Raw genomic sequence first — 13,366 nt, forward strand, 5'->3', positions numbered from 1 at the left:
GTAACATATGTTCTTATCTTATACAATATTTTGGACTTCCATCAACGACATCTGAAGATTTTTCGATCTTTATCACTTAATCTGCATTTCATTAATTTTACTATTACTTTTAAAAATCCTTAACAAATAAATCTATTCATAAATTTTCTCTGCAATATTTCCCATAATCCTCCTTACAAAACTTCTTGCAGTCCTACTAGTGTAATCACATATGCCATATTTAAGGCATATTCAGCGAAACAATAATAGAAATCAATACTTCTGAGTAAAGAGGTCCAGTTAAATATTTTGTGAATTATGTTTTACTGGCTGCTTGAAAAGATGTGAGCTAGTTCAAATGATTATTGGTTACACTTGGACTTTACTTGAAAGCATGAAAAAACCAAGCAATTATTAGGAAAAGTTAGTTTTGCAACTTCTCCATGGTGGGATTTTCAACTAGCCACACTCAAGCGGATTGTTCATAAAAACTCAAGTGACACAATTCTGTGCGAGGACTGTACCACATTGGCTAACTCCAGAATCCGTCCTTCTACAAGCTGTATTTGGACATCTATCCCCGGCACAGATTTTTTAAAAGAATTTAGAGGGTATGGGAGGAAATACAGGAAGGTAAGACTATTGCGATTTAATCTGCAAAGATATTTAAAACAGGCACCATTTACTGAAATCAAGATAAACTGGAGAAGACAAATACCTGCAGTTTGGGTTTGTAACATGGTTGTAACTTCTCTTGATCTAAGGCAACTAACTTCACTGCTGCTGTAACGAACAGGCGTTTCCTCGTGCTCTACAGACTTGGCAGGAAGAAACTGCTTCATGCCTTTCCACCAACCTATATCGAGGTTTACAAGTGACATGGTTATGAATCAATATGCATTTCTTTAGCTTTGGAACTTCCCCTGTAATGGTTACCTGGTTACTCTGAAGCAATCTGCCTGTTTAGCACAATTTTGGGCTACATAGACAAACAGTGGCAAGCCCTTGGCTCACGTGCTTCCCCTCTACCCCTTTTCTCTTCCTATGTGGCAATGAAGAGGAGACTTCTTTATTACATCTCTATACCATATTAGTGGCAAGAAATTGGAAAAATGAAACAACGCCCACGATAATAGAATGGCAGACTCTTACGATTGAATACCTCGAACTGGCAGAGATGAGGAGGAAAGTAAGAGGGCCTTCAAACCAGAAAGTATACAAAGAATGGAAAATATTCAAAGATGACCTAAAAACATATTGTTCAAATAACAATCTCCTTGCAGAACTAAACTGATCCTTGTAAAATACAATGTGCAAATGTTAATTTACTAGAGTACACAAAAACAAATCAGGGTAATAGAAGGCTGTGTGTTTAAACGTAAATAACAATACAAGTACAATGAGAAGAATTGGAAGTCTTTTATTTAGAAATTTAATGAATGATTGTATAATAATGTAAAAAAATTTGAATGTTTTTTTTCTTTCTCTTTTTTATCTTTATGTGTATATGTATACATATAAACATATATATATATATGTATGTGTGTGTGTATTTTAATTAAATAAAGATGATTATTACATTTCTATACCACGTTTCAACCGAAGATCCCAGGGTGGTTTACATTATGTCTAAACTCAGGGGAACTTTGGATAGTTCAGTTGTTCAAACAACCCAGAATCATATCATGGTTTGTGATCTCAGCTTGTTAACAAACCATAGTGTAAACAAACAGAAGACCACCTGCCAAGACAGGCTGTGGTGCTCCTGTCCTGCCTTGTGTGCTTCTCACAAGCATCTGGGTGGCCAGACACTGCGGGCTCTTATGTTCTTATGCGTTCTTTCAGTGCATTGGGGGTTGTAGGTTCAATGTATATATGCATGTATAGGTCCTAGGCGCCACCTCATGTGGCAGAGCATTACACATGTAGATCCATACATGGTGGTGGGGGTGTGTAATCACAGAATTGTAGAGCTGGAAGGGACCCCAAGAGTCATCTAATCCAACCTCCTGCAATGCAGGAATCCCCTCATGTGTTTGTGTGAAGGTCCCTCTTAAGACAGAAGGGCCGTGACAAAGACAGCAGAGCCAGACTAGAGTCTGGTGATGCACTTCCTCTGAAACTCCACCAGAATGTTAGAGCCTCTCGTGTATGGGCTACAGAGGGGGGAGGAACAGCACTTTGGCAGGGAAAATAAAAGGGGCAGTATCTGAGGGAGAGAGTTAAATAGGGTTTGGTTTTGAGTTAGAGCTAAGGTTCAGGTTAAGAGATAGGGTTTGATTTCCTGATCAGTGAAAGGCAGCAACAGACGGAGCCAGCCATGCTTCACGGGGGGAAGTTGTTCCCAAAACTGGTGGAGGTGTTAAGAAGGCCGCCTCTCTTGTTGCCATCAACAGTGCTTCCACCCTTGGTGGGAACAGAAAGGGCCTCCCCTTTAAAACATACAGAGAGGAGAAGGCAGGAAGGATTTGGGCTGCTCAGGTAATCAAGTCAAACAATAGAGAGGCTTTGTATGAGGGGGCTGAGCAAGCAAGTGCTTTCCCAAGTCCAACCATTAATAGATGGAATTTGCACAAATATATGTTCATCTCAATGCTTCATGATGCAGCTAGAGGTGCTACAATGGTTATTACCTGCACGATCCCAATATGGTATGTCATAGGTTCCTTCTGATTTTCTCTTTCTGAAAAAGTGAGTGAAATGCAGAACACACCCAAAATTAGTGTCAATATGAAACAGCCATTTGAGATCAACACTGTGGGTACTAGTTTTGAAGAACAGGTACAGTCTTCTCTGGAGTTGGGGGTGGGGGGGGGTGATGGTGGAGAGTCTGAAATACTAAGAGACTGATCTCCTTCTCACTTTATTTCAAAGAAATAGCAGCAAAGACAACCGTCCCCCTGGAAGTTAGTTAAATTTGCATGTTCTGCTGATATAAAAGCTGCTGAACCTACACAGCCTTCTCAAGATTGTTCAGGTTAAAGTACTGCACGACCACAACAAGGCCCTCCTGAACACATATCCACACCAATTTAAATTATTCTTCATGTTAATGCATAAATTGAGCATTTTAATTGACCATATTTCATTTCTCCCATTTCCTCCTGTACCTATTACATTTCCTCCCTTGTAGAGGATGCAAAGCATTTAATTATTCCTTTACCTGTTTCTCCAATGCCAGGCACAAACTAAGATCAAAATGAGGGTGGTAAGGACCATGACCAACACAGGAACCAGAACAGCTACCAATGCCACATCTGAAAGCCATTAAACAAGTAGAGTCCATAAGCATTGCAGGCACACTAAACGAAACCCCCTTTGTTCCTTGTACAAATACTGAAGAAAGTTCATTCAAAGCTTGTAATAGCATCCAAATATTACTGCAGCAAAATACCATTTTGCACCAATAATAATATGTAGTGGGAGGGGGAGGGAAACTGAATTTGTGCACCCACCACACCTGTGGGCTGTCTTGGACAGTCACTAGAGCCACCAATCTGTCAAAGTTCAAAAGGCCTCATTGTAACCATCAATCAGCCAATTCCCATTTACAGCAAGGCCCCTTTACAGGCGCCAGTTTGAATCCAAACAATCGCCTGCAAACAAAGCTGAGCTTGCTGGCAGTGTCAATCAGCTGGCCCTAAGAGCTGGCCCCTAAGCTGCGGTTTGGTGAGAAATGTCCTCTCAGACCAAAGTCAGCCTAATGAGACCCAAAGGCCCATCTTGATATCACCCCAGCAAAACATTTCAAGCTGAGAATGTTTGTTAAATTGTACATAAACTGGTTAGTAGTTGGGTATCCATTTCTAGTTTTCTACTCAAATTTAGCATGCCCTGTTGGCTGTGGTCTAAACCACCGAGCCTCTTGGGCTTGCCGATAAGAAGGTCGGCAATTTGAATCCCCGTGACAGGGTGAGCTCCCATTGTTCGGCCCCTGCTCCTGCCAACCTAGCCGTTCGAAAGCACGCCAGTGCAAGTAGATAAATAGGTACCGCTGTGGCGGGAAGGTAAACGGCATTTCCGTGCACTCTGGTTTCCGTCACTGTGTTCCGTTGCACCAGAAGTGGTTTAGTCATGCTGGCCACATGACCTGGAAAGCTGTCTGTGGACAAATGCCGGTTCCCTTGGCCTGAAAGCGAGATGAGTGCCACAACCCCAGTCACCTTTGACTGGATTTAACTGTCCAGGGGTCCTTTACCCTTTACCGTATATGTCAACTACTATCTCTGCTACATGAATCTCTGCTACAATATATATATATATATATTATTGATAAATCAATATAGTTGGCAATATACCAAAAACATAGCAGGGAATCAATATAGAATTACTATTGACTCTTAGCCTTATGCAATGCTATTTGCTATATAGATGTCACTACCTTTGGTTACACTTGGAGCTACTGTAGTGTTCTTGATCTCCGGAGTGAAGGTGGTTTTATCAGTGTGCGAGGGAAAGTCATTGCTGTTCCTGGGTGGTGGGGGTACTGTAGGTCTTGGAGCCCGAACTTTGAAGAAAACCAAAAATTAAAGGTCATGCCATTCGTTAAAGCACCAAGCAGATTCCTTTATGTAATGAAGCATGCTACAAAATACAATGGCATTTGTATAATCTTTAATATGCCAATACAAAATTGCTGCTAAGACGTGCTGTGCTGGCAAATGAATGCATGGATTACTGCCTAAGAAAACTGTTGCGAGCTGCACTGTGCTCATACTTTGGGAATAAAACTTAAAACGTTGATACAATTGCTGCATGCCAGACAGTCAAGCAGTGCAAATTTGTTAGTATAGATGTTATTCAACGAACTGGGAATAACACAAACTGGGAAGGCACAAACAAATTCAGTCTGTATCACATTCTTCTCCCAAGGCAAGTCATGTTAATATAAAGAATGATAAAAGTCACTCCACTTACCAACACTAAACTGACATCCTAGCAGTTCAACTTTCATTGCGATTTTCTGGTGCCACTTCAAAGGGTTTATTCTAACGAAACGAGCAATAATGGGTGGAATGAAGTTATTGCGGACTTCTTGATAATACCCAGTGTTGCCTTGAAATACCTAGAAAAACAAAATTTGATGTAAAATACATCATTTTTCTAAGACATTAGGAGTTCTGCATTACAAAATACTGCTCCAGGAATATAAGCTAATACTCATATTTTCTTCTGCTTGCCTAAGCTACTCTGGGCAGCAGACATAGAGTTCTCAAAGTACAGATGGCTCTAGTAGTGTAAGGTCAACTAATGAATAACTTATTCTGGGGGTTTTAATTGAATACCTTTTATTGAAAAGCCTTGTATACATCTGCTAAATGACACATTAAATGAGCTCCAACCAGATACTGTGTGTGTGTGTGTGTGTGTGTGTGTACACACACAGACATACTGCAGTTTAAAATGTTCACCTACCCAATAGAAAGCCCATCTACCTAACCTGCCGTCGATTACACTCAGTTAACTACAAAAGTTTAGGTAGATGTGCTTTTCAAAATTATTATTTTGTATGCCCAGAAGAGGGCAGTCAAAAGCAAGTATTACAGTTCATTTCTGATCATTTTCCTAGTGTACTAAGCACTTAATATATTTACTAATCTAATTTAGTGGTAGCTCGGGTTTAAGTACTTAATTCGTTCCGGAGGTCCGTACTTAACCTGAAACTGTTCTTAACCTGAAGCACCACTTTAGCTAATGGGGCCGCCAGAGCACGATTTCTGTTCTCATCCTGAAGCAAAGTTCTTAACCTGAAGCACTATTTCTGGGTTAGCGGAGTCTGTAACCTGAAGCGTATGTAACCTGAGGCATATGTAACTCGAGGTACCACTGTACTACTGGAAATACCAATCAACAGGAGTCTCTTTTGAAAAGCTTCCCTATATTTTCGTGAGGTGATAGATACGCAGCATTTATCTGGGGGAAACTGAAGGCAAACCTTCATTGATGTGACCTGCTACCAAAACCTTGGTAGTGATAGAGTCAGATTTGCACAGCATCCAAGTTCACAACCTGTTGCCTTTTCCAAGCACAAGAGGGCAAACTGCTCTACATTAGGTCAAGCAGTATAAATATGTAATGCTGAAACACTTCAACGCAGCATACAATATTAGTAATGTACTTGTTGTTGTTGTTGTTTAGTCGTTTAGTCGTGTCCGACTCTTCGTGACCCCATGGACCAGAGCTACCATCTAACAAATACACACCATACATATTCTTCATTGTGTCAAAAGCCTAGATTCAAATCTCTCCCCCCCCAAAAAAATTCCCAGGATCCCATCTCCTCACGCTCCTTCTATGCATGCACATCACACAGACACACACTGTAAGCATAGATTCTCTCCTCCTTCGATCCAAGGAATACACATGCAAGGAGAGAAATCCTTCTTTCCTCCAGCCTCTGTTTATTCCATGTATGCTGGATGGGCTCGTGTGACCCATGAGAGACTAACTTATGTTCCCATTTTCAGAGTTCTGTAATCAGCAGGGTGCGTCAACATTTAGCTTTCTATCAATGGAAGAATGTTAATTCCTCTGGAAAAGCACCTTCATACTTAAGTGATGATTCCAGAATCATTAAACACACACCCAGAGTTCCTATGCACTCCAACTTCATCTTATTTTGCACATAGAATGTTGGGCAGGCTTACTTTATCCCTCTCAACACCAGGTTCTTTGTATACTGTCCACTTCTGCCCATCGCTCCTGTACAGAATCCTGTAGGCAGAGACATAATAATGGTACTCTGCTAAGGTGGATCCAGTAGTTATTATACCTGTGGATAAGAAGGTTCTCATTTACAATAAATAGCAAGAGCATTTTTAAAACATTTAATCAACACAGACGCTTGCCCAGCAAAAACAGGAAAGGGAATTACGAAGAACTCTAAAGAAGGATCTTTCCTGACTTGCTCAATTTGCCATGAAATAGCAAATGTGGTTCAGGGTAAGGGTAAAATTCTGCCCGTTGTGGCAAAATAATAATAATATCTACATATACACTGATGGGCTATAAGCTGGTGATAGCAAACACTCCACTTGGCTTTACAGGCCCTGGATCACAGAACTGCAAAGTTGGAAAGGACCCTGAGGATCATCTAGTCCAGCCCTCTGCACCCGTCCCATACGGGGATCAAACCTGCAACCTTGGCATTCTCAGTGCCACACTCTAAACAACTTAGCTATCCAGTCTGACAATGGCTGACCAGAAAGGAATATTGAGGTCAGGGTTGATAGGCCGATGGAAACTTGAATCAAATAGGTGGCAATGGTGAAAAGGGGGCAAATTCCACGTTCAGGATTGTTAGGAAAGGGACTGGAAATAAAACTGTCAATATTGTAGTCCCTCTCAACAAATCTGTTCTTCAACTACACTTCGAATACTTTATAAAAAAAAAGATATTGAAAGGTGCAAAAACAAATTAATCAAAATGCTCAACTGTAAGAAAAGGTTGCCAGGTTTGGATTTATTTATTTTTAATTTGGAAGGCAAGAAGGAGGGACATGACAGAAGTATATAAATTATGTGTGGGGACAGGAAAGTAGAAGAACCTTCTTCTCCCTCCCTCACAATACGAGAACCTGGGCTCATCCAGTGAAGCTGAAGAATGGGGAATTCAGGACAGACAGGAGGACGTATTTCTTCACACAGCTAGCTCATGGTTGAACTATGGAATTTGCTACCACAAGATGAAGCGATGTCTACCAACTTCAGACTGCTTTAAAAGGCAAGCAGACAAATTCATGGAGGATGATGCTATCAGAAACTACAACCCCCAGGATCAGAGGCAACATGCTTCTGAATTCTAGTCACGGGGAAACCACAGCAGAGGGAGATGCTGCCTTCATGGCCTGCTTGTGGGCTTCACATGGACCTCTGGCTGGCTACAAGGCAGACCATGACGCTGGACTAGACAAACCTTTGTGGCAGGCTTTCCTCCTGCCTTGCCTAACACAGAGCCAAAACTAGCAGAGGGCTCAAGCATTGATCTCTGCTACAAGAGGCCATTACTAATGTAATGGCATTGCTCATGTATAGCACTGGACTGAGGACATGAACACACACACACACACACTTCTTTCTACACCGAAAAGGCAATATCTGTAATATCTGATTCAGTATTTGTAAATTGTCATGGAGATTTGAAGACACGAGAGTAAACATATCCTTAAATAACTTCCAAATGTCACAAGTATTTTTTGTTGTTCTAATAACGTCTATCTGTTTTGTAAATAAAGCTCCATGTCTTCACTGTAATTGTGACTTCTGCACTTTTATGGCTTTTTAATGCTTGGCATTGTGTTTCAATCTGCTATTGTCCACGGACCGATGTAATAAATGCCATTCATTCATTCAAAGCATCAGGGGTGGACCTTGGTATTATGGTGTCCTGTGTGAGGCCAAATGTTGATGACCCCCCCCATACACAACTCCAATAAGGAAGGTAATGGGCTTTGGGAAGGAGACACAAGGCTCTGGCAGAGTTCTACAGCCCTCCTACCTCCTTCCCAAAGCTGGGAAAACACTAACTAGGCTTTGAGAAGGAGGCAGGGGACCTCTAGGACTCAGACACAGCCTCACACCTCCTTCCCAAAGCCCAGTGCCTCACTTGCCCAGCTTTGGGAAGGAAGGAGGTGGGAAGGAACTCCCTTCACCCCTGCACCCGGGGGGGGGGGGCAAATCGTGTTGCCCTAAATCCACCTCTAGGCATTGGGGTGTTTACTGCTAGGAGAGGACTTGTCCTTTGAAGAATGAACACAGGTGTGCTTACCTGTTATACGTTGCTCTTTGTTTAGGTCTATTTGCAACCACTGATACTCATCATTGGTAAAAGCTGCCCAAGAGTGTCCAGGCCTTTTCAACCTGGCTCTTTCTGGCCTCCAGGTGCTGGGCTGCCCCACTTGCTCAGGCCATTCTAGAAATGACGATGCATTAATCTGCGAATCAGCAATGACTCCAGACTCCATTCCCAGTGTCCCGTAGCAACCTAAACATACAAAGCGTCCAAGAGATGGTGCAACTTTTATAACACAATAAATACTTAAACCCTTCCCAAGGCCTAAAGACAGAACAGGGCCTAGATCACAATGAACCTTGTACCATTTAAACAACATATATTGAAATGCAAGTAAGTTGATTATCTCTCATCGAAATGCCTATCTTTGCAGACAATCATTCCAACAAGAGGTTTTTATCGCTACTTTAAGGAAAACCTGGACTTTAGCAACATTCAAAAAAAAGTAGCACAATTTTGGATCTTCCCTCCGGCCACACCTAAAACACTTTGCTCTGGGATGTTTGGTTGAAACCTCTCTTTTGGTGTTTAGTTCTATGGCAGAAACCTTTCAGTTTTGCCATGCATTTGTTCTAACGTAGAGATAAACCTCTACTTGATGCTTGTATAGATATATATATTCATAAAATTTGTGACCTACTTTTCATTATAAAATAATCTCAAAGCAGGGTACAGCAGGTAACACACAACAAATTTAAACAAGAAAACGGTAAAAACAGGTGAGCGCAAAAACACAAGAGTTAAAATAGCTGTTTACAAAGTGCAACAATATTGATTCAGCCAAAACCCTGGGTGAGAGAGTGGGTCTTCTTCAGTTGGTATTAGAAAGACTTGATGCCAAATATATCTGAGTGGGGAGGGAGTACCACAGTTTTTATCTGAAGCACCACTGCTTTTATAGTATCATTTTTTTAAATGGTTGGTTTTAATTGTTAGCAGCCCTAAGTGGTAAGCACCGGAAGGGCACGATACAAACATTTATCTAATAATAAGCATATTTGATTCTGAAATAGAATGAAAAACTTCACAGATCACTTCAAGGAAGGGGGTCAGGAGAGTGGGAACGATTATCTCCTTCAATAACTGAGAAGGAAGGCGAGATAGTTCAAGACCAAAGTTGGAAGATCTCCATTTAGCCACGAGTTTATGTTGGTAAGGGATGAAAGAGATACCAGGCTAGATAAGAGTATAGATCCCATTAAACACAAAGGGGCAATATAGAGAAGAAAGGCTTACCACTAGTTTTGAAAGTGAAGAGACCTGAAGACAGTGCTCCTCTGTGTAAAAAACAAACCAAAGACACCACAAAACTACATCTTTAGTTCCAACAAAATGTAACATTTCCCCTTAATTTCTCTCTCTCTCTCTGTGTTCTATTACAACATCGTTCAAGGGCGAAGTGTTTCTGTATTATAGCAGTAAACTCACTACTCTTGGCACACTATTCTAATATTTATGGGATAAAAGCTGCGCAAAAAGTTGATCTAAAAGACTTCACCCTGGGAAAGACCCATAGCTCAGTGATAGAGCATCTGCCTTGTATCCCCGTCAAACCATCAGTTCATATCCGCATTTTCCAAAAGCCAAATCGCACAATTTGACATCCAGATTGGCATTTGGAACAGTGGATAAAATGGTCCATCTAGATTTCTCGAAAATCTTTATGGAGTGTGTGAAGGCTTTTTAAATACTGCCCACCTCATATTTTAAGAGTTAAAGAAAAAGAATGACAACAAAAGTTGGCTATGAACAAGCTGCATTCATAATAATCAGCAAGAAAGAGAAGGAATTTCACGAACAAACAATGTTATGGAAAATTGCTTTAAAAAGAGATATTTTCACAACTTTGCAAGAGCAATGTTTCATTACTTATAGGCCAAACTATCTAATAACACTACAGGAGCACTGCAGCATAATTTAACTGATATCCTTGCCTGAACTTAGCCTTCATATTTCAGAACTAAGTGTTTACCTGCAATGATGTTTTAACAATACAGAGAAGTAGCAACTGAAAAGCAAACATATCGACTTACGCTTTTGAAGTGACATTGTTAGCCAGAGAACTTTCATAGTATGGGATGCCTTTGCTGATTACGACATTGATCTGACCTCCTAGGACGTTGGACACCACTCCTGCATGCACCCCAGCCATGCAAATGGAGGAAGACTTAGGAGAGAAGATAGATTACTTACTATCTGATAGCACTTCAACAGTTTTCAGTAGGTTAAAGAAGCTACTGCTAACTATCTGGTACGTATGAAACTTTCCTTTTGCAAAATTCTAAGCACACAAAAAATACACAGCTCTCCCACTCAATCCAGATATAATTCTGTACCAGAACAGAAATGGCTAACTTGTAGCATTCCGGATGTTGCTGGACTAAAACTCCAGCCATCCCTGAGGATTGATCATTCCAGCTGAGGCATTTGGAGGGCCAAAGTTAGCTAGCCTTGGTTAAGAGATATTGTCACTGAAAACCTGTCTACAGCAATGTGCCTTGAGTGCTTAACATATTACAGTGGTACCTCGGGTTAAGAATTTAATTTGTTTTGGAGGTCCATTCTTAACCTGAAACTGTTCTTAACCTGAGGTACCACTTTAGCTAATGGGGCCTCCCGCCGCCGCCACCACGCAATTTCTGTTCTCATCCTGAAGTAAAGTTCTTAACCTGAGGTACTATTTCTAGGTTAGCGGCGTCTGTAACCTGAAGCGTATGTAACCTGAAACGTTTGTAACCCAAGGTACCACTGTACATACACTGTAAACTAAGGCCCAGGGGCTGGATCCAGCCCAATCGCCTTCTAAATCCGGCCCGCGGACGGTCTGGGAATCAGCGTGTTTTTACATGAGTAGGATGTGTGCTTTTATTTCAAATGCATCTCTGGGTTATTTGTGGGGCACAGGAATTCATTCATTCCCCCCCCCAAAAAAAATATAGCCCAGCCCCCCCCCACAAGGTCTGAGGCCCACTGCTGAAAAAGTTTGCTCACCCCTGACATATTACAAAGCCATAAGCTGAAAACCACAGTTGAATACCCAATTAAAAGTACAAACAACCATTCTGAAGTTTACTTACATCTCTGTAGCCGTGAGGAACAGTCCCAAAAACATCAGTAAAAGGAAGCACACATCCAGCTGGGCAATATTTACTGTAAGAAACAGGAATATAAAAGTAAGATCTGCAAACTGCCTTCGATTACAAAACTGGAATTTTTAATAGCCTGTGTGGTGAACTTCCTTCCTTATGAACTGGCATGTCAAACATACTACTACTTCACAAAAGCATTCCAAAATACTTAATATCTGCCAGAGTCAGAAAAATCACATGCCCAAGAGAAGACTTTCATAGCAAAAAATGAGTATGTAGCTAAAAGTGTTGTGGGGTTTATATTTTAAGTAGACTTAAGGAAGAATCTGGCTCTATAAAAATTGGGTAATGCATTCTTATTCTTTATTTTTTTATATACTAAACACATAAAATCTGCACAAATCCTTGTGGGTGTGGATGTACACTTAAATGCTTCTATAGTGCCTTATTGTGAATTGGCTTAGTGCACCTTATGCTTAAATCCTGGAACTCTAAATAAATCCCATTACTTCAGTGGAATTTACAAAGTAATTACATCCAGGTCTGCACAGCATGTGAAAACTGCCAAGCTGCAAAATTTAATCAGGAAAGTTAACTGAGCAAGTTTAGGGATCCATCTACACAAGTCTAGTGATTTAAGGATGTTGTGGGGGAAGGAGACGGGGATATTGCTACACCATGCATAATACTGTACTACTGAAGATGCCGTGCCTTGTTAGATTACTGGCATGAGAGATTACAAACATTTTTAGGTATAAGAAATAAAGACTTACTCAACTGTATGTAAGCACAAATTATATGGGGGGGGGAATACATATTACTTTCTAGGTTGACACACTTCAGACCTTGAAAACTGATCATTATGAGACCTAATGCAATCTACCACATTTTAAGGGTTAGTCCATGTACTAATACTCCAAAATAATGGATCACAAGCACTGAAAACATATGCCATAATTTCTATGGTGATTAGGAGTCCGCCTTCTTAATGGACAGCCTGGTATTTCAATAAATAATACTGTCTGGGCCAGTGTCTGCTTTTCTGTAGGTCTGGTTCCAGACATACAAAGAAGACAGGTGGTGATCTATTTTTACTTAAATTTTTAAAATTAAGTCCCACTGCATGTATTGGAGCTTCAAATGGGCCCTGCAGATGACAGTACATAGTGCCCAAGTGCACCCTTCCTGGGTGTGGAATGTCCATCCTCTGTGAGTTCAGGCCAATATGGGCTGTGTCAATTCTAACCTGGGCTCAGGGCATTTGTTCTGGAGACAACCAGGTACTTGGGATTATGACTGCAGGGAGAAGGCGTCCCTGACAGAAGTAGCTAGGTGAGGTATAGAACACTCCTTCAATTGCTGCCTTCTCCCAAGACCTCTGGATTAATTAAGTAAAATGAACTGGAGAAACTGACATGGAGAAGAATCAGGGTAGGAAATTAATTGGGGTTAAATTCATTGAATATTGGATTGATCTGGGGATGTGTTATAGATCAAGAATTATTAT

At 40.9% G+C, this 13,366-nt stretch overlaps 1 protein-coding gene across 5 annotated transcripts in view; it reads right to left on the reverse strand.

Annotated features, from left to right (window-relative positions):
* Positions 1–13,366, reverse strand: part of DCBLD2 (discoidin, CUB and LCCL domain containing 2) — a 47,236-nt gene that overhangs the window by 18,927 nt on the left and 14,943 nt on the right. For all 5 annotated transcript variants that reach the window (XR_014525509.1, XR_014525510.1, XM_083500778.1 and 2 more), the window contains exons 5-14: positions 11,848–11,920; positions 10,804–10,937; positions 10,007–10,047; positions 8,747–8,962; positions 6,627–6,751; positions 4,897–5,044; positions 4,361–4,486; positions 3,143–3,236; positions 2,613–2,662; positions 698–835 (exon numbers count right to left, since the gene is read on the reverse strand). Coding sequence is in view for 3 of the 5 variants with exons in the window: in XM_083500778.1 (XP_083356904.1) it covers positions 698–835; positions 2,613–2,662; positions 3,143–3,236; positions 4,361–4,486; positions 4,897–5,044; positions 6,627–6,751; positions 8,747–8,962; positions 10,007–10,047; positions 10,804–10,937; positions 11,848–11,920 (1,145 nt within the window). In the remaining 2 variants the exon portion in view is untranslated. The remainder of the gene's footprint in view (positions 1–697; positions 836–2,612; positions 2,663–3,142; positions 3,237–4,360; positions 4,487–4,896; positions 5,045–6,626; positions 6,752–8,746; positions 8,963–10,006; positions 10,048–10,803; positions 10,938–11,847; positions 11,921–13,366) is intronic.

This window comes from Podarcis liolepis (genome assembly GCF_965112155.1).
Source record: "Podarcis liolepis genome assembly, chromosome: 4".
Taxonomy (NCBI): Eukaryota; Metazoa; Chordata; class Lepidosauria; order Squamata; family Lacertidae; genus Podarcis; species Podarcis liolepis.